Below are 27,297 nucleotides of genomic sequence, written 5' to 3'. Positions count from 1 at the left end.
TAGAACCGATGGGTCAGGGAAGCTGAGCAGGGGAGGTTAAAGGGGGGAGGATGGAGAGCAGGTCTGCAGTAATAAAAAGGTCAAAGGTCAGGGTGGTGTGTGTGTGTGTGGGGGGGGGGGGGGTGTTGACAGAGCTGCTGGTTGGACAAATTCGGTCCATTAATTGGTCGAAGGCAGCAAAAGACCAGGGCCAATAAACCATCGAGGTCACACCTGAGGATTCTGGTTAACCAGGGACGTCTTTGGGCCGCAATCTTTTAATGTCGTGTTCGGGGTTTGTTTGCTTGTTTGTTTGTTTGTTTGTTTGTTTTCATTTGATGTTTATTACCTTGCCTTGACTACGTCTCCGCCCGAGCTCGGCCTCATTTGCGCACCGTTGGCTGGGATGTAGGAATAAATCTCACAGCAACCACGACAACAGAAAAACACGCTGCAGCGAACCGATGTCCTGCTCCCTCCTGGAGGTCATCAGGTGACGACACCCCCCCCCCCCCCCCTCTCAGTCCATCTACACATCCATGTCTCTGGATCGGAATCAACTGGAGACACACAAAAAAAAAACCTCACCAAGAAGAAGCCTTCCCGTTCCTTTGTTAAACTGGGGGGTTGAAAGCCAACAGGAAGTTCCAGGAGAAGCAGGAAATGAGGAAATGATTTACATAAGACGGGAAGAATCTCAACTTTTCCCAGGTCTCAGAAACCTCATTTTAATGTTTGACCCAGCTTTGGAGCGCCAAAAGCGCCGTAATGCTGCCGCCATCTGGACAAATTCAAGTACTGTGTCGGATACGGCGTTTACGTCCTTTTTGGACTCTATGGGTAGCCGTAGGCAAAGGAAACCGTCTCCTTGACAACCGTTGTAGTGTCAGCTAGTCGCTTTTAGCTCAAGTTATTCAAAGTGCATGTAAAATAAAGGGGAAACGAGAGGTCCTTCAATTCGGCGATCGGGAAACGAGGCCCTGATGGCTACAAGTAACCCGTCGGTGTTTCTCCTCTCTGTCAACGGACAAATTCAAGGAGCTAACGTGAGTAGCATTACTAGCATTAGCGGCTAAATTCAGCTAGCGTCAGCGACACTCGTATCAACACGCGTGAACGTCGTAAAAATTGCATTAGTCTCACCGACTCGGTCTCTTCAATGTGATCTTTTGGTTTATTACAGTTTCCGGAGTTTGATCATTTGTACTGCAAATTTTGTTTTGTCTACGGCCACGACTGGGTGCCCACCGCGGTGAGTAGCTGGCTAGCAAAACATTAGCCGAATGCTATTCGGTGCCTCTCATACTGTAATTTACCCATTAAACACACTAATTGTCGAGGTTATATCCTGTTCTTGATGGCGTAACAATAAATCGAATCTCATGTGTGTCACGTTACTATTTTTCTTGCCATCATTTGAGCCGAACATGTTTTTAAGGCTTAAAAGCCAATGTTATTGTGTTGGTATGTTGTGTTTTTATTAATTACAGGGGTTGGAGGAAGGAATAACTCAAATAACCTGCAAAGGAAAACAGTCTCCACACACCTTAATATGGAACTTCCCGTTAGAAACAACATTTAAGAGTACAAATCCCTCTGGATGTGAGCTTTACACGCACACTTGTTCTGCTGCCATTTTTTATTAACAGTTTATAGATGTGTTATAAATCTGCCTTTGTTCTTCCAGGGCCTCAGCTGGTGTTAAGCGTGTACGGTCCAGATGTGTTCGGCAACGACGTGGTCAGGGGCTACGGAGCCACGCACATCCCCATAACACCCGGACAGTCTGTATCGCTTTCATCCGCCAAACACGGCCAGACGGGCGCCGGTTTCGCCTGAAACGTGTTTGTTTCCGCAGGCACACGAGAAGCGTCCCCATGTTTGTTCCAGAACCCACGTGGAGACTCCAGAAATTCACCAGGTGGGATCTTTGGTTGTCTCTGCAGCAGAGCCGGGCGTCTGAATGTTGCACTAACGTGTCTCCTTCCCGTGAAGCTGGCTGTTGGGACGGCGGCCGGAATACACGGATCCCAAAGTGGTGGCCCACGGCGAGGGCAGAGAAGGTTGGTTCTTGCTTGGTTTCCTCCCTCCGACCACATCACCCCCCCCTCCGTCTCTTCCGTTGCAGTGACGCGCGTGCGCTCCCAAGGCTTCGTCACCGTTTCCTTCCACATCATGACCAAAGACATGAAGAAGCTGGGCTACGACGTGGGGCCGTCCGGCGCCGAAAACACGCCCGGCTGGGCTGCAGAGTGACCCCAGAGTGACCCCTGGAATCTCAAAAGACTGTTTTACACCCCAACAGGTGCCTGGTTGTAGAAACGATCCGCTTCTCCTCACTTTTACTGCCTTTTTACGCTTTTTTTTTACGAATAAATGAGAATCACCACACCCCCGCCTGAGATTATAGAGCTGAAGTGATACATTTTATTTTGAACCAAAGCAGCTACAGAGTGTGACCCGCTGCCTCCGCCTGTTTAGATGCTGTTAAAACACCACGGGGACTTTTCCTACAAAAACCCAGGACACAGAATCAGGGAGGAAACGGTCTGTTACAATAGTACAAATGATAAATTATATTATACAGTTATAATGCCAACAGGTGGAGCAGATGTCCGATAAAAAAAAGCAGCCTGCTCCCGGTACTATGACGATACGTAGACGGAGGTGAAGAAGACAGAACGCCGTTTATGCGCGATGACGACGCTCCACAAGCTGTTAGTCCCCCTGCTGAAAGCGTGGTGAATATATGCTAATATGCAGAGACCTTTGCTGCTTCCAGAGATCAAGAAAGTTCATTTGCAGTGTGGAATCCCACCGGCGCCCCCCTACATCTTTTTTTTGTTTGTTTTTTAAAAGTACATAAAAATCCCTTCTTGGCCACGTGACTGCAGCAAGGGTCAAAGGTCAGAGGCGACGTCGCAACATCTCGCTAAACGTGTTAGTTTGTTAGCAACTCTAACGGCAGAACGCACCCGGAGTTCTCTCGTCCTTCGCGCTCTCCAACGACTGCTTGCATATTCTGAGCTGATGTTAAAACGTTTGCTGGTCTCTGGAAGTCAAAGTCGCGCCCCCCCCCCAATAAAAAGCATCAAAATCATCGCCGTCCTCGGTGTTCCATAGGGAATAGTGTTCAGTAACCCTCCTTTAGCCTGAGAGAAGTAAAAGTCTGCATTTAGTGAAAATAGTGGGGTCCAGCGTGGCTGTCATACCACAGCAGACCAGGAGAGGGCGCCAACTCACCCGAAAGAGAAGCAAGAGAGCCCCCCCACAGTAGAAACATTGGCAGTGAGAAACTGACAGAAGAAAGAATAAAAGTGACCAACAGGGAGGGTGCAGACATCATCCGCTGACACCAGCCCACCTCAGATAAATGTTCAGTTTGCTCTCAGTATTTAGCCAGTAACACGTTCACACACAAACTCATGGAGAACTCTAACATAAAGGTTCAGACACGACAATAATGGAGTTATTGAACCATGAACGGGGAAGAGGGAACAGTCAGTGAAGTGTGAGGCTACCAGAGGAGGCCGTCTGGGGGACTTCCAGACTTTGGTAACAGTTGTGCTAACAGAAAAGAGTGACAGACGACCCCGGAGCGACAAGATTAGTGACGCGCCGGCGGTCGGACATGCTAGCAACACCTTCAACACAAAGGCTTGGCTACACAGTTACATCAAAAAAGAAAATAAAAGACACCGTTAACAATCACTTGGTTAGAATCTGTGTTTCACTGTTGAACTTCCTGCACTACGAATCCACCAATCCTCAAAACTGTGTGTGTCACCCCCACTGGCTAATGTTCTTGTAGCTAGATTAGCACAGAAAATCCACTCAGAGGTAAACGCTCCATGATCCCCGGCAGCTGACTCCAATCCTAAACTTTGCTAACGTGTAACCCACACCTCACACACACCGGAGCGGCTCAGCGCCACGTGGAAATGCTTGTGAGCGAGACGGTGCTTTCAACCGTGTCAAAGTGCGCCCTCTTCCCTTTAACCCTGGAAACGGCCTCTAAAGGTAACTAGCATGCGCTCAAAAAAAAATAAAATACTGCTGCCGTAACGCTCGTTTATCAACAGTGCCTGCGCGGACACAAATAGCATCCTTAGCATTTTTAAAACCCCTTCCATGAGAAGTTCTTTGTTCATTCCACGACCGCCGCGGGTCGAAGCTCGTGTCCGAACTCGGGAAGCGGGGGGACGTCCTCGATGATGGAAGTGACCAGTAATCACAGGTTGGTACCAAGAGCCGTGCCGTTACATGTGATGCTAAGCGGCTAGCTCGTCTCCTTTTAGCTAAGGTGTGATGGTGAGTCCAACAGTCACAGATTTAAAAACAAAAACAGAGACAAAAATGTGCAAAATCCCCAGTAACATACAAACACAAGAGTAAAAACACGTCTGTCCGTCTCATCCGCACTGGTGTGAGCGCGCGAGCGAGCGCTGGAACAGTGTAAAAGCACTGGGATGGGCACCCGCGCACCAGCTAGGAGGGCTTATAAAAGATTAGCATGAGTCGAGATTACGATCCTGGCGTCCGTGGGGTCGCGCCCCTGCACAGGAGAGGAGCGCAGCGTCAGAGGGCCCCCCCCCCCCCGGCACCGACCTGGAGGAGCAGCGGCCGTGGAGCGCTGACGGAGGGGAAAACGCCAGGATTAAACGGCCTAATTAGTTAAGAGGAAGCCTGACCTGACTAGTAGTTATAAAAGAGATACATGAGTAAGACATCTGGTTCTGTTTAGTCCTTCAGCTTTAAGGAGCCAAAGTGAGAGATTTTAAAAAAGGGGGGGGGGGGGGACTACGTATGACCCCTCACAAGAGGAAGGGGTTGGTGGTTCCGGCGGGCTGCGCCCCAGCCTGGGGGGGGATGCTCATCAGGGGCTGGGGCAGGGACGACGGGATCCCGGCGGTGGCGCCCCCGACGGCGCCCGCCGCCATCCCGGGCCCCGCGTGGCCCATGGGGGCCATCCCTGCCAGGGGGACCATGGTGATGGGCTGACCGGGCACGGAGGGGAAGGACACGGGCTCGGCCACGGCCACGGCGCCGAAGCCCGCCGGCATCGGGCTCAGCCGCATCTGGTTGAGGGTGGGCGGAGCGGGCTGGCTCACCTGGAAGGGGTTGGCGTGGGTGGCCGGAGCGGCGCCGCCTGCACGGAGACGACAACAGGGTGAGAGCAAATTCTGGATGTGTCACAGCAGAAGCGTTGGGATCAGTGGGCGTCACCTTCACCCCCACCTGTGGAAGCCAGGAACGGGTTGACGGCGGCCACGGGCTGGGCCGGCTTGGTCACCAGGGAGTCCAAGTTCACCAGGGCGGCGTTGGGACCCAGGAAGGACTCCGGGGTCTTTCTGGTGGGGTGTGTGGACATGGAGAGGCTGGTGGGGAGGGGGTCGAACAGGTCCAGGCTGCTGCTGTTGGCCAGGCTGGCCTGGGAGGGGCCAGAGGACGCCATGCCGCCGTCGCCTGGGAAACAAGGAGCACGCTGCCGAGTGTTTCTTTGAGGCAACAAAGGCAGGTACACTTTAGCATTAGCCCTGTAGCCCTGTAGCCTTAGCTCTGTAACCTAGCCCTGTAGCATTAGCCCTGTAGCCCTAGCCTGTAGCCTTAGCTCTGTAACCTAGCCCGGTAGCCTTAGCCGTGTAGCCTTAGCTCTGTAACCTAGCCCTGTAGCCCTGTAGCCTTAGCCCTGTAGCCCTAGCCCTGTAGCCTTAGCCCTGTAGCCTAGCCCTGTAGCCCTAGTCCTGTAGCCTTAGCCTGTAGCCTTAGCCCTGTAGCCTTAGCCCTGTAGCCTTAGCTCTGTAACCTAGCCCTGTAGCCTTAGCCGTGTAGCCTTAGCTCTGTAACTAGCCCTGTAGCCTTAGCCCTGTAGCCCTAGCCCTGTAGCCCTAGTCCTGTAGCCTTAGCCCTGTAGCCCTAGTCCTGTAGCCTTAGCCTGTAGCCCTAGTCCTGTAGCCTTAGCCCTGTAGCCCTAGTCCTGTAGCCTAGCCCTGTAGCCCTGTAGCCTTAGCTCTGTAACCTAGCCCTGTAGCCTTAGCCGTGTAGCCTTAGCTCTGTAACCTAGCCCTGTAGCCTTAGCCGTGTAGCCTTAGCTCTGTAACCTAGCCCTGTAGCCTTAGCCGTGTAGCCTTAGCTCTGTAACCTAGCCCTGTAGCCTTAGCCGTGTAGCCCTAGTCCTGTAGCCCTGTAGCCTTAGCCCTGTAGCCCTAGCCCTGTAGCCCTGTAGCCTTAGCTCTGTAACCTAGCCCGGTAGCCTTAGCCGTGTAGCCTTAGCTCTGTAACCTAGCCTGTAGCCTTAGCCGTGTAGCCTTAGCTCTGTAACCTAGCCCTGTAGCATTAGCCCTGTAGCATTAGCCCTGTAGCATTAGAAGTTAAATTATAGCCAATATTGTGTAAATGTCTGTAATAAACTTCAGGGTCATCAAACACTGTGGTTACCATGGTGACACCCGCCCCCACCATTCACAGCCCAGAACCAGCAGCTTTGGACAGCCCTGCTGGACCGTCCCCCCCCGGACACGGATGCTGGCTCAGACCAGGACATTTCAGAGACAGAGAAGGGGTGAGAAGTGGGCGGAGCCATAAGGAGACGCTGACGCGGCAGCGTCGACTTTCCACCACACCCACCCCCCCCCGCGTCGCCATCCCACCCCCAGTTAAAACACACAGTCCCAGACCAGGACCAAACTGGCTGGAACCCTCTTCAGGGGAGACCAAGCCCGCGTTAGCATTTGCTGCTAAGCTAAAAGGAGGATTCCGTAAACAGCTGGCCCAGGTGTGGGGGGGGGGGGACACAGAGACAGAGACATGGGTGAGTACCAGCGAGGACAGAGGAGGACGAGCGCAGGCTGTCAAACTCGGAGAAGTCCTCTTTGGACGTACCGTTGGAGGCACGGAACAGCTCAAAGCTACCTGGGGGGGGAGACGCAGACAGACAGACATGAAAACAGACGGACAGATGGAAGGACTGGACGGGGGGGGGGGCACTCTGGAGACGGCCACGTTATTACCGTGTTATTACAGTGGGCAGCGCTCACCTGTGGTGGAGGTCTTGGGCCGGGCTGCTGCGGAGCTCCAGGGGTCCGGGGCCGGGGCCGAGTCCGAAGCCCAGGGGTCGCTGCTCTTCAGGGGGGGCACCGAGGGGGTCGTCCCCCACGGGTCCACGGGGGCCGCCGGCTTAGGGCCCGGGCCTTGAGGACAGAGAGCACGAGTAAGAGAGGGCCGTCCTTCAGCCCAGCCTGTCAGCTCTGTTGCCGTGGCGACTGTGCTGCATGCAGGTGGAGCCTAACCCCGGAGCCTGGCCCCGCCCCTTAACCCACCCACGCCGCCCGCAACCCTCCCAGAGGGAGCGTCCTTCCTTCGGGACGCCCCCCCCCGACAGGCGGGGCAGGAATGCAGCCCGGCCAGTGCAGCAGCATTCCTGCTCAACACGACTCCCAGGCAGGACAGCGGGACAACACGTCCACACGTCCACACGTCTGCCCCCCCCCCCACATGTCTGTCCCCCCCCACGAGCGTTCCTACCGTAGGACTGCCAGGGGTCTTCTGGTGCTGCTGTTGCCCTGGATACGACCCCTGACCCCCAGGGGTCCGCACTGGCACCAGGCTCTGGGACGTCCATCAGGTCCATTAAAGAGGACTTTGGCTGGAGGAGGGGGGGGGAGAGAGAGAGGGGGAGAGGGGGGGGGCTCTTTTCAGTGTGCTGGAGTTCCTCCACAGTTAATCTGCTGCGTCACAGTTGTCCCGCGTGCACGAGCGAGCGTGCACGGCTGCAGCGGGACGCTGGGCTCCGCCCGGTGCCGCCGGGTCGGCCCGTTTACCTCTTTCCTCTTCTTCAGCTTCCCAGAATCGGGCCCCCCCTTCTTGCTCTCCTCCAGGGCCATCTGGAGCCTCAGGTCGTCGCCTCTGCGCAGCCGCTCCTCCTGAACGTGCACAGAACAGTGAGTGCACGTGCACCCAGGAGCGTGTGCACGTGTGTGTGTGTGTGTGTGTGTGTGTGTGTGTACCTGCTCTGCAGCCTCTCTGCTCATGGCCAGAGCCAGCTGCAGCTGGAGCTCCTCCTCTCCGCTGGTCTGAGGTCGGGCCTGCTCCAGTTCTGAGCCCACGTTGGGGGACGTGGCTGTGAGGGAGGACCAAGAGAGGTCAACAGGGGTCAACAGGGGTCAACAGAGGTCAACAGAGGTCATGTGACCATCAGGCCGACAGATTGGAGTTCATGTGCAGCATCTAGCAAGTGAACAGCAGGTGGGAGGTGGGGGACCGGGTTCTCCGGGTTCTCCTGGTCTCCGGTGGGAGGAGCCGGTGGGAGGAGGAGGAACGTTCTCCCTCGTCCTCTGATGAGGTTCGGAGCGGAAACGATCCCGAACTTGCTCCGACATGTCAAACATGTCTCTGACGTGCAGCCGGTTCCTGGGTCCAGAAGAAACATCCCAGTTTGGGTTTCTGCCTAAAAACGAGCCCTCGTCGTTTCCGTGGCAACCGTGACGGCCTCGCTATGACGCAACTCTCTCGGCTTCCTGGATATGTGTTGGGGGGGGGGGGTCTAAGAGTACTTCCTGGGTCAACAAAGACCCAACAAAGAGGCCTGTCGCATCACTTCCTGTGTTACATCACTTCCTTCCCCGTGTCTGATGGCACCTGCCGCCCCCCCCAGATCAAGATCAAAGCAACAGCTTCGATGATGCCAGCTGGGGGGTTGAGGTGACAATCAGGAGGACGAGGAATGTGGCCCCCTCCAGACGGAGACGCCAGTGGAGGAGCAGAGGTCGCAGCCAAGGGGGAATCTGGGAAAATTCCATAAATGGAAGAAAATCCTGATTTCTGTGGATTCCTCCGAGAGCGCCGGCAGCTCAGGGACCAACGGGCCAGTCGGGCGGGGGGGGGGGGGGGGGGGGGGGGTCACACACACACACACGTCTACAAGGTGAAGCAGTGCAGCGAACCACTGGGGGGTTTTGGACCGGCCCACCTCAAGTCGACCCACTTCCGGTCGCTCACTTCTCAGAGGCCCTGATGGCCCACAGTATGATGGCCCCGTGTGTGTCGGCCCGTGTGTGTTCACGTTACCGACGCGGACGGTGGGGGGGGGGGGGGGTACTTACAGCCGTGGTAGGAGGCCGGGGAGCCGTCGGAGCGGCCGTACTCCTCGCTGTAGGACGTGGAGAGGTTGGGCTGGGAGGAGCCTCTGCCGAAGCCCATCTGGCTGCTGCCCGTGGACACCTGGGCCATCCGCTCTTTGGTCTTCAGCGCCTGGGACCTGACACACACACACACACACACACACACACACACACACACACACACACACACACACACACACACACACACACACGTGCGCACACACACACATGGGGTCAGAAAGCAGGGTAGTTTCAGACGCTAAGCTAGAACACAGGGAATCGCCGTTAGCGTTAGCTAAACATCCGCCCGTATGAGCCGTACCGGCCAGCGCGGGACCCCCGGGGCCCGCCGGTGCTCACCTCTCTCCTTTGAGGCGCTCCTCGTCCTTGAGCAGCACCACCAGCTGCTTGCTCTTCTCCCGGACGTTGATGCCCTGGTCCTTCCCGTCCCGGTCCACGTACTGGAAGTCCTTCAGGGTCTGGATGGCGAAGATGTTCTCCTTGCACTGCAGCGCCACGCGCTCCGAGCCCGTCTTGATCAGGTAGTCCAGCAGCGTCAGCGCCTTGTAGACGTGGCGCCAGTTCTTGCCATGGTCGTTGAGGCGCTTCCAGATCATGCTCATGATCTCGCTGAAGGCCACCACGTTGTAGGTGAGGTCGGCGATCTCCGACATGAGGGGAGGAGGGGCCCCAGGGGTCGTTGGAGGTCGCCTCGCGGACCTTCTTCTCCGCGTCGGAGTAGTTGTTCACCATGTTCTTCATCTGCCGGCGGATGGTGGAGCTCGGCATGGCGGCGGCGGTCGGAAACGGGGCTGAGAGGAAGCAAAGGCGAGACGCGAGGGGCGCCGCGCTACGTGTCCATGCACCCGCGGGGGGGCGGCGGCGTGTCAGGGCGGGTCTGGCGAGGGTTTATCAGGCGTCTCTGGGCCGGTGCAGAGCTCCCGAGTCCTCCAGAACAGCCGTCAGGACCATGTTCCGTCAGAGAGCGCCGGCCATCGCCTGCACGGGGGAGAGAGAGCGGCGTGAGTGGCGGCGAGACGCGCGGCGGCGTCCACGGCTGATGGCGAGGACGCAGCGCCACATCCTGCGGTTCACGACCACCCCCGGGCGGCAGACCCCCGGACAACCATGGGAGTTTTACAGGACTCAGAGCAGGAAACCGGAGCGGTTTTCCCTGAACCAGGATACGGATTCAGCGCGTTCCCGCATCCGCTGCAGGAGGCTCCGGGAGTGATTTACGACTCCGGCCCCCCTCCCGATCCATTAGATGGCGGCATCACAGGGAAACACTGACCCCCCCACCTCCTGATCCCAGACGTGCGCCGGCACGCCCGCCGAGCGAGCGCTTCCAGGAAGAGTTCGGCGTGAACCCATCTGGGCTGGTTCCAGGGGGGCGCCCTGCCCCCCCCCCCCCCCGTTTAACCTGTTGCATGAGGGCGGCGCTGCACAGCTGAGGAAGCTCCAGGAACAAGGAGCCCACTTGGTGGCGCCCCCCCCCCCACATCTGCTGCTATAATCACCGATTCAGGGAGGAAGAGAGCGGGGCTTGTCTGCGGCCCCCCACCCCGGAAACCCCCCCTGCATTTAGATGGCTTGAGCCGCCGGTGCTGCCAGCCCGCCGGTCCTAAAGACGCCCCCCCCTTCAGGGGATACAGAACCGGGATTTTCTAAACCAACTAAATACATTTGGGCCTCCACCTCACCCCCTGGGGGTCAAAGGTCAGCCGGACCCCCCCACGACCCGTTGCTCCGCCAGGCGACACATTCCAGCCCAGAACGCAACAACCCCCCCCCCCCAGGTCCTCTCCCACACTCAGCAACTCGCGCGTGCGCGCGCCGCGGGCGTGCACGGCGCCTCCCAGCTCTCCAACCGGTTCCGCTGCACCAGCTGAACGGCACCGATGACCTCATGCTGAAGGGATGAGGACCCCACCTGTGTGGGGGGGGGCACCGGGACAGATGTATAGGATCTATAGCATACCCCCCCCCAGAAACGGTCCGTAAGACAGCGGCCAAAGGAAGGGGGGGTGGGGGAGGGACCCAGAAATGTCAGAAATCCCGAAAGTATGCGGATGCTGGGCAGGAGCAGCCCCCCGGGGGGGCTACTCCTGCGGGGAGAGCAGCCCGCCGGGGGGGCTCCTGCTGCGGGAGAGCAGCCCGCCGGGGGGGTCCTCCTGCGGGGAGAGCCGCTCAAAGTCCCCGCTGGGCGGATCTGAAGCGGCGCGGCTCGAGCAAATCTCAGCGTCGCTTTCGCGTTAGCTAAACCCGGGTTAGCTCCGATTTCCGCCGGACTAAGTGCCTCGTTGAGGTTTACAAAGGGTTCCGATCACTCGTGTGACTCGTTTGAATCGGTAATCTGGGTCAACTTTTGAGGGGAGCGTTTCTGGGTTCATCAACTAGCAACAATGGCAACTTATTGTTACCCCGAACGTTAGCGGCTTGGGTGCAAACTTGCGGCAAATAGTTATCCCGGGCTAGCCAAATAAGCTAGCAAAGAAGCAATAACTAGATGCAGAGTCATTTAGATGAAAAGGTTGGACGGGGAGTGATAGTGTCCACGTTATATTTGCTTTGGGGTGTGTTCTACAGAGCAGCTTTTGGTCGAAGAGTTATTAAATGATCTCGGTGTTCGCAACTTCGCTCCGAAAAGTTGGACCAACGCTAACGCTAGCCGAGTTACGCCAAGTTAGCAAACCTCGGATATCTTGCCTTTACCTCAGCCCAAACTGCCAAATATAGTCGAAGGCGACGGATTCCGTCCATATAAACAACGTTACGTACGAAGAATGAGAAGCATCGGTCACACGCAAAACATATTTTCGACATCAAATCAGACAGGTAGCATCCGAAGCTAGCTAGCATCCTCTAAAGCTAACAGCCCAGACGGGTCCTCGGTGGAGACATCACCGGAGCGTTGAGCAAACTGGATTACAGGACAGCCTGGCAAAACAAAACAACTCGGCTGTTTTGAAAGCTGACTTACCAGCTCGTTTTGTAACACTTTAACTTCTACCGTCAGTCCGGGGCTGGTGAATTGCGAACACGCCTGGCCAGTTCCCGGAGGGGGGAAACGAAAATCTGGTACTTATTTGTGCGCTTGGAGAGCTTGTTGCGCCTCCGCCACCGTGTTGCTAATGCTAATGCAGCTAACGCCAGGCTACACGTCTCTCCTCCTCCAGAACATGGCGGGCAGACCGGGGGGGGGTGTTGGGAAAGGGTGTGACCACGGCGTCACCACTCGGTCGGGTCACCGTTCGTCTCAGCCAAGTTCTGAACACCATGACCGGGAAGACAAACCAAAGTTTGTCCCTTCTGCTTCAGTCCCTCCGCTCCGGGGGGTCTGTGGGAACCCGAACTGCGCGATTTCCCCCCGTTTTTACAGTGAAATTTGCGTATTTTACGCACCCGCCGGTGCGTAAAATGCGCAGGCTGGTTGCACAAGCCCGTGCATTCCACGCTTTGTCAGCGTAAATGGTGGGCGAGTGCGTGTGTTACAGGTGTGTCCGTGCACAATCGTCGCAGAGCAGCATTCCATCACCGGTTTTCCTGCCTGTATTTTAAACTAAAGAGGCCCAAACGTGCATACTTTAATGCGTCTATGAATAGACAGTTGTTTTAAGAAATAGGGCAACAGTGCCGTGTTTTGCAAATCTGCCCGGATAAACGGCACATTTGAAATCAACCACACCCTTTAATGGATGGCCGAGTCTTATCTTTTCACCTCTAAACAAGTTTGTTTGTGGAGGAATAAAGGTTCTAATTTGACCGAGAGGGTCGAGGCGCCGGCCTGGTCAGCATCCTGCAGCTCCCGCCTCGGCCAGCAGGGGTCAGTAGCGCCCCGCGTCTATTTCAGAGGCCTTTAATTTCGGATTAAAACCAGTGAATAAAACTAAGGTTCTTCTACGGTCCCTGTTTTTGATCAAGCACTCTCGAAGTTCAATTTAAACATAAATTAAATCTAATTAATACAAAACACCACAGCAATAGTGACCATCAGTCAGTCTACTTTACAACTGAGCACTGTTATTATGTAAACACACAGTTATTTCATCGATGCTAATATAATAATTATAATATAATAATGCTGATAACAGTTTTTCCATAGGTCCTCGAACGCACCAGGAACCATATGGAATCACAGTTAAAAGGCTGCAACACGTGTGGATGATATATATTCTATAGAAGGTGTGAAACGCAGAGATAAAAAACAGTTTTGAAAGCGAGCAGTGCAAGAATTTAACAAAATGTATGACTGACTGACTAAGAAGAGGTTATTAAGTGACACTTTCTGTCAGTGCACGTAGGTTAAAATATTTTTAATATACAACAATAATGCAAAGAAATGTTTTAACGTACTTATTTCACATCTCAGAAACTTCTCCTGGTCAATTTGGTTGCATAAAATTGATGGAAATCGGGTCTTTTACATTCATGTCTTGCAACTGTATATCAGAAACATAAAGAGGTCATTTTTCTGAGTTTGACATTTTTATTTTGTCCCTCTGTGTTTTTACTTCACAAGTTTCTGTCCACATTTTCGCAGCACGAGCATGGGGGGGTGCAAAGGTGCCAATGCTTAAAATTCCTTTGAAAAAAAACCCCAAAACAAACATGAGTGGAGGTGCAAGAGGAGAAGAAGACAGGGAGAACGTGGCCGAGACACCTGACCCACACACGTTCTTCAACCATGATAACGGAGGACAGAACTGTGGAAGAAAACTCGTGAAAAACTTTGTTTTCATTGGTATTTTTAAATAAAGGAAGTTGAAACTTGGCATGCTAATCTGTTTCTCTCTCTCTCTCTCTCTCTCTGTCTCTCTCTGTCTGTGTGTGTCTCTCTCTCTCTCTCTCTCTTTCACACCCACCTGCATGTGTTCGGGGGTTTTACACAAGTACACCACAGAATTCAGAGTGAAACTGTGAATCTAAACCCTTTTAACACTAAGACTCATCAGAAATGCTAAGATCACTTTAAAAACGACACATACAACCAAAGCTTTTATTGTGCAGCTACACAAGAACCACAAACCAACTTCTTCAGCACCTTTGCCTAAATGCTCTGCATTATCAGGAACTTCTGGGAAATCACCCTCGAGCAGCGTGTCATGATCGGTGTTTTTGCCTTTAGCCTGGACGCCAGTTGCACTTCCTGTCCTCTCCTGCTCATCCTCTTTTTGCCTTCCATCTCTGACCCACCGTCCCTCTTCTCATGCTTGAGTCAGTCCAGCCGCTGACGGGGGATTTCCTGGAGAGTTGCTGAAGCCGCACTTCTTTTCACTTCTCTTTATTTTTCTGCAGATGAGTCCCTGCCTTTCATCTGTAATTGTAATGAACTAAAACAGAAACAGCATTTCTTTCTATCCATCTATCCATCTATCTATCTATCTATCTATCTATCTATCTATCTATCTATCTATCTATCTATCTATCTATCTATCTATCTATCTATCTATCTATCTATCTATATCTATCTATCTATCTATCTATCTATCTATCTATCTATCTATCTATCTATCTATCTATCTATCCAATCACCAAATGGGGAATGTGCTGCTTTTGTCTTGTGCTACTTTTCCTTGTATCTCATTTCTTGCACATTTCCACCCACGGTGTTGTTATTGTTGGACCAGACCTGCATCACTGCTAAATATGGTCACATCCACCCCCCCACACCCCGTGGGACTAATCGCTCGCCGTGGTCTCTCTCCATCTGACATTTGAACTCGGGCAACTCTGCAGAACCAGCTGCTTCGTCCCAGTGTTGAATCCTCAGGACAGGAGGCTGCCCCCCTCCCACCCCCACCCCCCACCCCCACCCCCCACCTTCAGGAGCAATAACAGAGGAGATGTTGATGACATGTCGCCTCTGAACGTGCGACTCTGCAGCAGGGGAAGGCGACGGCAGGAAGTGTGAAGGCAAAAACCACAGTGGTGTGTGGAGCGCCGAGTGATTGACAGCGAGACCGACGCCGACTCTGTGAGACAAATATACACGGAGGAAGTGCCTCCCACTCTCCTGCCCCCTACCTCTCTCTCCCTCTCCCCCCCCCCCTGAGCATTACTCATGGTAGCGTTGCCGAGCAGCAGCCAGTCGTGTCTTTCCCCGCGCTGGGCTCACTCCTTCCTTCATCCTCTCAGCTCCAGCAGACCAGACCTCCTCACCTTTCCTTAGCCTTCACATTCATTCGCCTTATTTATTTCTTTATTTTTCTCAATTCACCCCCACCCCCCACCCCCCACCCCATCTCCTCGCTCCTTGCTGGGGGCATCAGCAGGGGCATCAACTTTTGGTGGGTGCATGCGTGTGTCTGGGGTCTTCAGCATGGAAGCGGCGGCACTTTACACGTTTCGTGCCACTGAGGGCGACGAACTCAGCTTCAACAAGGGAGACATACTCAAGGTAAGAGCTGTCGGACGTCCCTGACGTGATTCACATCTGGAAGCCGCACTTTTAGCAGTGACAAAGTCAGTGGCCTGTCCAGAGCAACGGCGAGCACGAGAGCTTGAACAGGTCCCAGGGATGCAGATTTCCTGTTGCAGCACTTTTCCTACCCCCCATCAGAAGGATCTCTATCTTTTTAATTACTTCCACTGTTTCGGGATAGAGATAACAACTATCCTTCCTCTGTTAATAGCCGGGCATGCTAATTCGGCGTCAGTACAGCTGATCCTGAGATACAGCCTGCACAGTTGCGAGTTGCTGTGTTAGAAAATCCCTCCTTCCATGACAGCAGGAGTAAACCGCTGCTTCCAAGAGCGAGAACACAACAGCTGTTCGAGAGTCTTAGAGCGTTTTAACACAAGATGTGACTAATAGTTCCCTCACTGGGAAGGCGGCGGGTGATCAGCACACAGTTGCACAGCAGGGTTTTGTTTCAGGGTCAGTTCTAATCTGCCAAATCTGCCGTATGGGGCTTTTTTTAATTCCAGGATTGTGAGCCGTAGCGTTTTAGAAAGCTCTTTGGATGTTTCCGCAGCCTCGTTGTCTCTGTAGACTTGACGCAACTTTCATTCCTGCCAGAACATTTCATCTCCTCCATAAGTGTCCTCAACATTTGAACCCATCCTTTCATTTCAAGGGGTGTAGAATCTCAGCGGGAATCTCTACCATGCTCCAGACCACAAATCCATCTCCTTCAACTGGAGGGACTTCCCATAGGAACCTGGTTCTGCAGTTTTCTACTGCTTAAATGGGAGTTCTGGGAGGGTTGATCTTGATTTGAACAAAAGTAAGAGCCGCGTTCGAGCGATGAATATTCTGGTCTTTTGGTCACATCCTCTTTTGTAGTTGCATCTAAACGACTGGGTGTTTGGGCGTGTAATGTGCCGTTAAATTTACCTCCGTAGTAAAATGAAATGTTTTTAAAGCTGCGGCCAAGTCTGACCCAAGGGACTCAAAAGTGGAGCGTGAAAACACACGTTGTTTTTGTTCTGCAAACACCAATGCAACAGCGCAGTGGTTTGGGGTTTCAGTTGGATTTAGATCAAACCCCAGATTCGTCTGTTGTGAGCTGCAAAGTGTCCAGGTTGATATTCAGCAGGGTAAATATTCCAGTAGGACACCGGCTTTCTTCTCAGGTATATATGATATATATAGTTGGGAAAGGGGTCGTTTGGAGAGGAATCAGTGGCTGTGGATAAATCCAGTATGGTTAAATTAGGAAGAAGAAGAAGAATAGACATGGATCAATGGGATCTGCCTGGGATCTTTTCCAATTTTCCCTGTTCAGATCAAGTGGGACAGTAATGATGCCAAAGTGGAATAAAATTACCTACAAAGCGTGGCAACTGCAATACGCTGAGAGACTTTGCTTTGTTTCTATAAAAATCACACTTTCACACGTCTATCACGCCACACATATTTGGGAAAAGCGGGACACAGGGCCCAAAAATAGTTCCCGAAGCTGCGACTTTGGCGTATCGGCCTTTTTCACTTCAAAGGAAAAGTTACAAATGTACCAGCGAAAGACGACCGGAAGCTAGCTTCCTCATTTTAAACTAGTTTGATATTTCACCCCCACTTAATCCCATCTGCCCAGCCAAAGAACAGAACCCCGAGCTGGGCCCGCTGGAGGACGCACCGCCATCGCGGGCTTCGAACGCACCGCCATCGCGGGCTTCGAACGCACCGCCATCGCGGGCTTCGAACGCACCGCTTCACTGACGCCCTTTTATTTGAGAGACGCTAACAAGTCTAAATTAGAGTCAACAACTGATGGTTTTGGATTTGTTTAGGCTCATTAGAGCATGCAACCCCAGCTCCAGGATACCCCGGAGAGCCTAAATGACTCCAAAGTGTGACAGAATGGTGGCAACAGTTATAGTTTGGTGACTGAAGCTATATACAGCCAAGCCTTCCACAGCAGGTGACACTTTTTAAGTGCACATTAAATCGATGGTGCGTGAAATGAGGGTCCCACATGCACCGAGATGACTGAGCCAATGTGGAAAGAAAGTTCTCTCTTCATAATTCTCTTTTTTATTTCCCTGCGATAAAGGGAAGCCTCCAAACATCGGCTCTGAGGAGATAAAGACTGATGACACGACACGTGTCGCTGGAAAATAAGCGGGCCGCAGCCAAAACCCATCAAAATGCGACTGAAGGAAGATCTGAAACGAAGAAAGAACGGCGATGGATCGAGGACTGTTAAAATAGCAGAATGCCCTCAATACGTGACGCTCTTCTCCTGCAGTTCCACAGAATCTACACGTCTAAGCAGACGTGGCAGGCTGCTAAGTAAATTTAGATAAGCATTGCGCAACACTTGTGGTTCCTCTTTTTGCCGTCTTCACCTTCACCGTCTTCACCGTTTCTTGAAACTTCTCTGGCTGTTCAACAGATTCTGCATCAGGGCAGGAAAGGACATTCCATCTGAGCAGAACCAAGAGTTCATCAAAAGTTGCAGCTGTCCTGCAAACAGGCAGTTTCACACCCGTTTGCTTCCTCCGCTCACCTGACGTCACTCGGCCCCCCACGCTGCTGCCTAATATTCTGTAATAATCACAAGTCTCAGACGGAACAAACTGCTTCACCTAAAGCTTCCTGCAGCTAAAACTCCCCTGTGTGCGATGGCGCGGCATCTGCGGGGGCTGTGAAATGGTGAGAGAGACGGAAAAAAAGGCCCAACCTGAAATCCCTCTTTGGAGCAGGTGTTCAGTACAGTCTGATCTAAATTCCCCTAAATCCTCCATAACAGAGCTTGAGAGCGGCGTGCGCTGGCGGTCGTGCGCGCTGCCAGGACGGGGTTCAAGAAGTTTCTGTTTATGATTGATATTTTTAATGTCTATCACAGTAATTACTTATAACGCGGATGTGTGTTTCCCCTTCCTGTGTCTAGATCACCAACATGGAGGATGACCCTAACTGGTACACAGCCGAGCTCCACAACAGGAAGGGCTTCGTGCCCAAAAACTACATCAACCTGCGGCCACACGCGTAAGCACACGCGCACGCCTCCGACGTGCTCACGTTTCACCCATCTCGGACGCACGCGACTCGGGGGGCTTTTCTGTCCTGCATCGGACATCTGCACTCTGGCATAAGGCAGCCTCCCCCAGAGGGACACACTCACTGGCTGCCTTACGTAATCACATCACACGTGTTTGTGTGTGTGTGTGGGGGGGGGGGGGGTCAAATGTATCTCCATTAGATGTTCATCCATCGGCTGGGTTCTACTTTATGATTGTGACAAAATTCTAAACGGTCCCTGCAGCCATCCGAGGGCCTCCGAGCTCATTAGGGAGGGAGCTGGAGCTGTCTGAGCACATGCAGCAGCTTTTGGGTTACGATCATACGATCATCGCGTATCCCTGACCCGCCTCAGCACTCGGGTTCAAGGAGGCAGAGTCCCTCATTCCAACTTCCCCTGCAAACAGAGGGATGATTAAAAAAGAGAGAGCAAAGTTTCTGCATTGGTGCTTCGCTGCTGACAGCTGACGTCCACTATTTTGGGATTGGTGTTGTCTTAAAAATATCTCCTCCGACGAGCTAATTTTAGCTTTTCGCCCCGCTCTATTTTTACCTTCTCGTCTTTTTGCTCTGATGTGGATGTTATAAGTGATTGGATATAGGTTTGCTACGGAGCCTGTGTGTGCAGGCTTTGCAACACTGGACCTCATCCTCTCGTCTTCCTCCTCTTCCAGCTGGTTCGCCGGTCGAATATCCCGCAATGTGGCAGAGAGCCGCCTCAGGCAGCGGGAATGTGGGGCCTTCCTGGTCCGAGAGAGCGAGAGCGCCCCCGGGGAGTTCTCCATGTCCGTCAGGTAAGGGACCACATTCAGGGTTTCCTTCCCTCACGTGAGACCTCTGGCACTCTGACACGCCAGTTCATCCGCTGGCACCATTAAAGTTTCATTCTGTCTAATTCAATTAGTGCGTCGGTGTAAACATGTTCAGTACACTGAGGCGTGCACAGCTCCGTACATGCAGGATTACTCCCCCCCCCCACAAACACACACACTACCTCATCAAATTTTCAGGCACATAACTACAATGTTGGTGGCTGTGAAGGCTGGGGGTGGGGATAAAGATTGGGGGTGGGGGGGATGTAGGATGTGCAACCCCTGTGGCCAGATGTCAGCTGATCCTGTTTGGCACGCTGCAGCATCTGGAGCTGCTGATGGGGAGCGATTAGTCGACTTGTCAGGGGGGCGATGATCCGGGATGCAGCTGGGACCCAACCTCTCCTCTCTGGAGTCTGGACCTTTGGCTCAGGGACGCGTTTGGAAGTGAAACACCGAGGCCGTTAATCCGAAGTGGCTCACGCTGAGGGGTTAGGGGTGGGATTAATTGGTTTATTTGTGTCTGGTTCTGACAATGTCTGGGCATGATATGTCTCCCTGGGGGATTTAGGACGGGCTTTTTGGAAGCCGTAATGCAGGAAAGTAAAAATAACCCCAAAGAATTAAGTTAGGCAAATGAGAGGGAAGCTGTGTGGAGAATGGCCGAGAGGGCACGGAGAGGATCTGTGGGGAGACTTAAGAGGGTTTTGGTTCTTTGTCAAAGTCCCCCCGGCTGCTGATGTCGGATGGTTGAAAACTGGGTCAGGTGCGTGTGCATGTGTTCTCGCAGCGCCAGGGGCGTCTCAGCACAGCTCAGCTCCATCGCTCCACTGAAATCTGATACTGGATATATCTTTTCTACCAGGGCATATTATATATTTTGCATGGCTAAGGGTTTTTTCCCCTTTGGTTTCTATCTAGCTTAAACTTCAACTTAACGCTGCGAGGCAACTGTGCTATGCAGCGCGCGGCCCTGCTGACCTTAGCAACAGGACAACGGAGAGTTTGAGATGTTTTGCTGGCTGGAGATGAAGCCGTGGTGTAAAAAGCCTTTGTAGGGATGGTTGCAGGAGCACTTCTGCTATTTCTTTTTCTTTAAAATTCCAACTGGTGTTTTACGTTATCACCAACACTGAAATGAACTGAAGATTATGAAAATGTGGCTTTCGCTTTCCTGGAATGTCGAGTCTCACCCTCCCGTTCATGAACATCGACCCACAACTGCAGATCTGTGACACAGCATCAGCCCGTCAGGCCCTCCTTCACTTCCTTTCGCTCTGTGATTATCGTGAAATCTTGAGCTGCCTTCACTTCCTGTAGTGGAGAGCGCGGGCGTCAGTGTGGTTGTTGGATGTCTTGCTGAACTAAAGAGCTGCAGCCTGTTTCCTTTAGCCGAGAACAAATGAGGTTTGCTTTCGATTTTGTTCGAGCGCAGCAGACAGGAACGCGGCCCGACTGTGGCGGCGCAGCCCAGACTCACACTGCTGGAACTCTCATGGTGAAGCCGCCCATTTTAATCCCGCTCCAGGTGTCACTGACTCATGATTTCCAGTAGCTACAGTGCTGATTCAGACCTTTCGTTCAGCATCATCGACGCTTCTCTTCTGTCTTCAGAGGAGAAACAAAAATATCATTAACTGGCTCTGGATTATGCTCTTTTAACCATCATTGGTTCCCACATATAAGCTCCACAGGTTTTGTGTAATGAGCCAGAAGAGCGAAAGATGCGTGACGGGCTGAGGAAATGAAATCTGTCAGCTCGGCCATGGATCAAGCTCCTTTCCTTCATGCTTCCACAGTAGACGGAGGCACCAAATGGTCTGATAAGACCAAAAGCACCATGATTGATCCCACTGATAAAGCTGCTGCTGTGTGAGCTGCAGCTAAAGTGTTCGTTAAGCATCTGAGAGAGCAGTCAGGGACCGACAAGTGCCACCTTTAGGATAACAGATAACCCCTCTAGCATCATTTTTAATGTTAGAGCAGCCCAACATCACGATTCATCATCACGTATCATAATTCTGTTGCCCCCCCACCCACCCCCACATGTGACGCTCTAGGTTACATTATTGTCAGATTCAGTCCTCATCAAGTGACTGTTTGAATGTGGGATGCTAAACGGGATACTTTAAGGATAGTGTCTCACAGAGTCAACCCATTTATGCTTTTTCATTTATTATTTATGACTAAGAGGATTACTGAACCGTCGCACGGTTTTATAAGACAAACTAGCTCCACTGTCTCTCTCACACACACACACACGCACGGGCACACGCGGACACACACTTTTGTTATATTGTCTCCGTTAATCGGTCTCACTCTCATTATCCCTTAAGCTGTCTCTCTGTTCATGGCTTGAAAAAGAAAATAATCTCTGTTATCAAGAGCTTTAATTACACCAGATCGGGGGAGTCGCGAGGACACACATGATTGCTTGTGGTCTGTGCCAGTAACACTGGTTCTGTGGTTGGTAATTGTTTGATTTGAAACGATACTGAAATGGCCAATGTCCTTTATTAATACCGTTTCATAGCATTTCTGGAAAAACAAAACCAAAAACATAAACCGCTGCTGGCTGCAGTAACCATGCCACACCGGTAGGGTGCAGCAAACGGCGTTAGACAACAGTGGGGTTGAGTCGATCAAACTTTTTGTGCTGGTTGTGATATGCTGTGCACGTGAAGGAAAAAGGCCTGCAGCAAACACGGAGGCACAAGCGATCAGATTACAAACAGAAGAGAATGGAGAAGGAGTCTGATAGACGGCCAGATAGACGAGAGGAATGCAGCCTGTGGAGGAGACAGACAGAAGTCTTTCAATTCTGACAGGGAGAAATGAGGACATACAAAGAGTGAAATAGAGGAGTCAGGCAGATGGGCAGCGTGGAGAAGCTGAATGTCACCAAGTCATCGGGGAGTCGGTCCTGCTTGCCTGTGCAGATCAGTGTTTGAAGAGAGAGTGGGCCAGTGCTCTTTCTTTCTTACCCAAAGAGAACCTTGGTTAACTGAGGTGAACCAGCAAGAGTTGAGACACAATAATGGGGAATATATGCAATATTACATCACCGTGGTGTTAAAACATGGGAGGAAATGATATTTTAGCCATTTGTAGAGTAACAGAAGTGGTTAAAATGGATGGATGTATCAGTATGCAGTTGCATAACAGTGAGAGGGTGGTGAAATGTTCAGACTTCTAAAGATACGCTGCCAAGTTTCTTAGCAACCACCAAGCAGCATAGGAGGGCAGGTAGCATTAGCAAATCTGGCCTCGCGCCGCATGCTCCGTCTAGGCTGTTTCATCCTATTTTGTCTCGGAGCAGCACAAAAGTGGTGAATCTAAATGAAGTGGACGGCACGTTGGTGCAGGCCAGGCCCCGCAGCTGACAGCTGTGGAGTCAAAGGGACAGCTTTGATGACGAAAGGCCGGGACTCTTGGTCCCGACCCAAATACCCTCTTCCAAATTTATCAAACGCTTAGAGCAATATGGGATGTGGGGACAGGATTATGTCTGGATGCCTGCATCAATCAAACCTGCTGTCACACACCGTATACGCGCACACACACACACACACACACACACACACACACACACACACACACACACACACAGATCATTCTGCTGTCCTTTAAGCTCTCCCTCTGCTTATTTCACAGTTACGGGGACCACGTTCAGCACTTCAAGGTGCTGCAGGACCGCGGCGGACAGTACTACGTGTGGGAAGAACTCTTCCCGTCTCTGAACGAGCTGGTGGAGTTCTACCACTGCAACAGCATCGCCAGGGAGAGGACCGTGCTCCTGCGGGACCCCGAGCAGTTCGCCAGGGTGAGCAGCGTCTTTCGCCCAACGCCAACCTGGTTTCAGAGCCAACTGAAAATGCTGTTAGCGACAGTGGCTCGGAGAGAGTGTTTGTTTGTTTGGCTTGTTTGAATTAGAATTACAGGCATTTCTAGTTTTACAATATTTAAGAGGCATAACAGGTTTTAAACAAGAGGATTTCTTGGATGAGCAGAAAGTAGCTTCTGTTTGAACAACCAAAAAAACTCCGCTTGCAACAAATATCTAATTCTGGGACAAGGATGAGTTCCGAATGAGCAGCCGTCTCCTCTGAATTATTGATGTGAAGCTGGGAAATGTTGCATCTGTGAGCTGTCAGGTGGGTCGTGCGATCGAACCGCGTTCTCTCACAGCCACGGATGCCTGGGAGGATTGGTTCCTCCCTATGATTATTAATGATATCTGGGCTTCGGTGGGGATTTTTCTTTTTTTTTGTGGATAGCGAGTGAGATTGGATCAGTGCCTTCTCCCCCGACCAATCAAGTCCAAATACAAATCTTAAAAACCTGCTTCCATGCAGTCATCCCTATTGGTGACACTGGCCGTGCATGCAGAGGACATCCAGAAGGACCCCTGTAACTGAGAGACTGGGAGACAATGCCAAAAATCTTGAGCTAATCCCTTTTTCCCCCTGCGACCTCGCTTCATTGTGGCTTTCAGGCCTGTTCAAATCAAAGACTGTGAAGCTGTGACAGGTTAATTTTAACTTGCATGATTCACAAGCTTGTGGCCACGAGCTCGCTGCAATTGTATACATTAAAGGGAATAATACAATGCGTGCAATCACGCGGCCTCTGTGCTATAGAATGAGACAGAAAAACCCCCAACAGCTTTTCTCCAAATCTTTCTTCCTTTTTTAAATGAATAGAAGGTAGAAGCTCAGACGAGAACGAGACCGACGGACTGATGAGGAATCTCACGAAGACCATCCTGTTTACACTGAAACATCGGAGGGTTTTTTGTCCCAGTATTTACATACAGGTGTGCAAGACAAGGACCTGATTGGTGGAATTTTGCTCTCGGCCATCTCACCGCGGTCGGCAACACCTCTTCCATCGTTACAGCCGGAGAGAGTCGGGGTTTATGCTTATTAAACGGGATTTGTCAGACAAAGCAGGGCGTTTGCATGTGAGCAGATCTGAGATCCGTCCTTCCTCAGAACCAGATTCCTGTGCAGAGATGCAGCTCAGGTGCGACTAAAGAGTTGAGCCCCGGCGGAATCACTGCATCCTCTAAAAAGGGCCGCGATTTAACAACGGATGCACGCTATTTACCACAAACGTCACGACAGCGCTACTGAGGATGTATCCAGGTCAGTTCTGAGGCTTCCACGCGATCCTTCAGTTTGCGTACATCCAGCTGTGCCTGAGGTCTGATCTGGGCACAACTGCTCTGAATCAGGATCTAATGAGGTCTGCGTGCCCAGGAAGTTAGGTTTACAGCCCTAAAGTACAACTATTTACTTTGTTACAGCTTCCTCACAATTCAGTGAGAAGATCTGCAGCCAACCCAGCTTTAGCGCTGTTTGTTTATCTATTTTATTTATTTATTTTTATTGTTTATTCATGTTATTTAGATGGTTGTGGCGTCACTGCAGAACTGGTAAACTCACCTCCCTACAACGAAGACTCGCTTTTGGTGGGCGTGTGTAGTTTAATCTTGTCACAAGCTCGTCTAGTGTTAGGGTTAGGGTTATGCACCGTTTAAACCGTCATTTCCCACCGCAGGGGCAACGTTTGCCGTGGGAAAACATTCGCCAGGACTTTGAATCGGCCCCTGGAAGAATCGCTGGATTGAGTTAGCAGAGCTAAATGAAGGACGCCCGCTGAAACGAATCCCTGAATAGTAGAAGAAGCGTCATGAAATGATGAGAAGCCAAAGGATCACAATAGTCGCTACGGTTACCGGCTGACCTTAGGCTAAACTCTCAGCCGTTTGCTATGAAACCGCAGCCTGCAGGTTAACAAACACGCCACGCCGGCCGGCCTCGTCCGGGCCTTGGGCATAAACAAAGCTGCGACACCCACCCGAGCCTCTGTGGCCCAGCGCAAAAACCCTTTAACGTTTCCCTCGTTAATGTTTCACAGAGCGAAGCGACGCCGCGGCTCAGACAAACTGCCGGGAAGCTTTCGCTGCCCTGCTCCTCACACCTCATTTCGAGTTATCCTGCATCTCCATTCTCGTTTCGAAGGACCACGTTGTGTGCGTTAGGAGTACGTGAAATATTTATACCATAAGCACTTCCTCCGTTATGGGTGAAGCTTCCTCCTAACACGCACGTGTCAAACAGACACAGAAATAGCAGCCAAGCCTGCAGCTCAGTTTTGATCCCTGCGAGGTAATAAAACTCTGAAAAAACAAGCTGGACAAAACCTCCTTTTTTTATTGATGTTAAGCAAAACAATCAGACAGACGTTGTGGAATTTATTGCGTGAGCGATGGATGTAGTGTAACAAAGAACCCAGACCTGTGATAGAGCTCTCATCTGAACGGCTTCCTGTCTAATGACAGGCTAGTTAGGCCTGTTTGTCTTGTGTCAGTGGTAGTCAGGATGGTTTTCCATCGGCTCGACTACCTCTTTAATCCCCAATCATCCCAGTACAAAGAACATATTAAACAAGTCATTTGTTCCCCTTTGGCTGGATCTTTGTTCGTCTATAAAACCACAACCACCTCATTTCCACGCTGCTGTTTTGGTCCATTCCATGCAAATAAGGAGAGGAAGTAGTTTTACTGAGAGTGATTCAGTGCAGTTTTCTTTGGCAACTAGTAAACAAGCTTTTATAAATATATATATAGCTACTTTAAACAGTCGCGGGCCACCAGGCCTGTTTAGACTGTCAACAGACTGTGGAATTCAGTCTGTAGATGCGTCACAGATCTTCAGATTGAACTAATCCGTTGACCTCCTGAAAGTTGTGGAGGACATTTCGTGTCATGGCCGATTATCTGTCGGTGCCTTCTTGCTGTGCGGCGTTGTGTGATTTTAAAGAATAGCAGAGTTGCTTTCTAACGCTTCCACATCAGCAAGCTGTCCAACTCTCTAAGATCAGAGGGAATCTGCGTGGTTTGGTTGCCATTAACTCCTCCTCCTCTCCCCCCCACAGCGACCTCACCACGCCCACGCCCTCTTCGACTTCACGCCTCAGCATCCCACCCAGCTGCGCTTCCTCCGCGGCGATGTCATCGAGCTGCTCGACGCCTCGGATCCGCTGCGCTGGAGGGGACGTTGCCACGGACACGTGGGCTTCTTCCCGCCTGAATACGTCCAGCCCATTTACCACTGCCAGTGACCCCACCTGTCAAACGGACCCGTTGGAGGGAAGTTCACCGCCGAGCGACCCCTGGCTTCCCCCCAGCACTGCTTCCTCCGCCCTCGTTAATATTTGGGGCTTATAAACGTGGGAAAAAATAAGAAATATGAGGACTGATTAACGTATCAGCCTGGACTGAGCGCCAGAATCTGGCATGTAGTGAACATGAGAGCCGGAGGTTCTGAGGATCCGGACAACAGCTGGTTCTCGCTGGTGTGGAAGGTGCTGTTGGAGAACACACGCAAAAACCTCTAAACTTCATGTAGGTACTCCTGGTAATGTGAGCGTATATGTGAGTAAGCCTGGGGGGTGTTTAATCTGAGAGGGGCACAAATCATCAGAATTAATCGATCTCTTTGGTTGTTTTGCATATTTATTCATAATCGCCTGTAATCATTGACGTGAAGCATTATAAGCAACGTCGTGGACCGCAGCCACGTTTAATGTGATTATTAAGTGAGGAGAACCTCTGAACCAGGAAAAGAAACACGGTGATACATGTACTTCTGTAATCTTGAAGCTGTCTGAGTTCTAAATGATTTATTGAAATGTAACGAAGGGCTTCCACTTGAGGTATCTTAATTAAACATCTATCTCCCAACGGTGTGAACATGTTTAACCCTTCGTCGCCGCACAGCCACACGTCTCTTAGTTTCGGATCAGTGTTGATGGTTGTGAAACTACTGCGATAATGGAGGAATCACCGTCACCAAACACGCCAGAATCATTTTGTTGGTTGGTAAAGTCGATCTAGTTAACGGAGGGGGAA

The 27,297-nt window shown here is 51.8% G+C and overlaps 3 protein-coding genes and 1 long non-coding RNA gene across 5 annotated transcripts; 3 read left to right on the top strand and 1 right to left on the bottom strand.

Annotated features, from left to right (window-relative positions):
* Positions 1-792: 792 nt before the first annotated feature.
* Positions 793-2,370, top strand: b9d1 (B9 protein domain 1). Of its 2 annotated transcripts, XM_057014499.1 has the most exons (7): positions 805-1,025; positions 1,163-1,231; positions 1,470-1,581; positions 1,667-1,763; positions 1,838-1,900; positions 1,975-2,042; positions 2,108-2,370. In XM_057014499.1, the coding sequence occupies exons 1-7, from the start codon at positions 963-965 to the stop codon at positions 2,233-2,235; spliced, it is 600 nt and encodes a 199-aa protein (XP_056870479.1). In that variant the 5' UTR covers positions 805-962; the 3' UTR covers positions 2,236-2,370. The 2 variants fall into 2 exon arrangements, with proteins under 2 accessions (XP_056870480.1, XP_056870479.1); XM_057014500.1 differs by lacking the exon at positions 1,163-1,231 and having other exon boundaries at positions 793-1,025.
* Positions 2,371-2,378: 8 nt separating this feature from the next.
* Positions 2,379-12,454, bottom strand: LOC130514728 (epsin-2-like). The gene is given in 11 exon segments (XM_057014498.1): positions 2,379-5,128; positions 5,218-5,445; positions 6,799-6,891; positions 7,017-7,169; positions 7,504-7,624; positions 7,800-7,901; positions 7,986-8,098; positions 9,081-9,235; positions 9,459-9,776; positions 9,778-10,097; positions 12,082-12,454. Coding segments are annotated over 10 exon segments (1,728 nt in total). The 5' UTR covers positions 9,888-10,097; positions 12,082-12,454; the 3' UTR covers positions 2,379-4,793.
* A 75-nt stretch (positions 12,455-12,529) lies between these two features.
* LOC130514730 (uncharacterized) lies at positions 12,530-13,895 on the top strand. Its single transcript, XR_008947048.1, has 3 exons — positions 12,530-12,595; positions 13,204-13,283; positions 13,642-13,895. It is a non-coding gene; the product is annotated as an uncharacterized LOC130514730 (long non-coding RNA).
* Positions 13,896-15,176: 1,281 nt separating this feature from the next.
* On the top strand, positions 15,177-27,129 carry grapa (GRB2 related adaptor protein a). The gene is made up of 5 exons (XM_057014872.1): positions 15,177-15,498; positions 18,437-18,534; positions 19,242-19,361; positions 23,034-23,202; positions 26,322-27,129. Exons 1-5 carry the CDS (start codon positions 15,397-15,399, stop codon positions 26,505-26,507), a joined length of 675 nt encoding a protein of 224 aa, XP_056870852.1. The 5' UTR covers positions 15,177-15,396; the 3' UTR covers positions 26,508-27,129.
* Positions 27,130-27,297: the final 168 nt, after the last annotated feature.

This window comes from Takifugu flavidus, chromosome 18 (assembly GCF_003711565.1).
Source record: "Takifugu flavidus isolate HTHZ2018 chromosome 18, ASM371156v2, whole genome shotgun sequence".
In the NCBI taxonomy this organism is placed as follows: domain Eukaryota; kingdom Metazoa; phylum Chordata; class Actinopteri; order Tetraodontiformes; family Tetraodontidae; genus Takifugu; species Takifugu flavidus.
Note: the sequence above shows the minus strand (reverse complement) of the source record. Positions and strands in the feature narration are given on the sequence as shown.

Excerpts from the sequence above, each read along its gene's own strand:
- b9d1 (XM_057014499.1), top strand. The coding sequence starts at position 963 with ATGGCTACAAGTAACCCGTCGGTGTTTCTCCTCTCTGTCAACGGACAA. Across the intron at positions 1,232-1,469 it reads ACGACTGGGTGCCCACCGCG|GGGTTGGAGGAAGGAATAAC; the intron begins GTGAGTAGCTGG and ends TATTAATTACAG. Across the intron at positions 1,764-1,837 it reads ATCCCCATAACACCCGGACA|GCACACGAGAAGCGTCCCCA; the intron begins GTCTGTATCGCT and ends TTGTTTCCGCAG.
- grapa (XM_057014872.1), top strand. The coding sequence starts at position 15,397 with ATGCGTGTGTCTGGGGTCTTCAGCATGGAAGCGGCGGCACTTTACACG. Across the intron at positions 15,499-18,436 it reads ACAAGGGAGACATACTCAAG|ATCACCAACATGGAGGATGA; the intron begins GTAAGAGCTGTC and ends TCCTGTGTCTAG. Across the intron at positions 23,203-26,321 it reads ACCCCGAGCAGTTCGCCAGG|CGACCTCACCACGCCCACGC; the intron begins GTGAGCAGCGTC and ends TCCCCCCCACAG.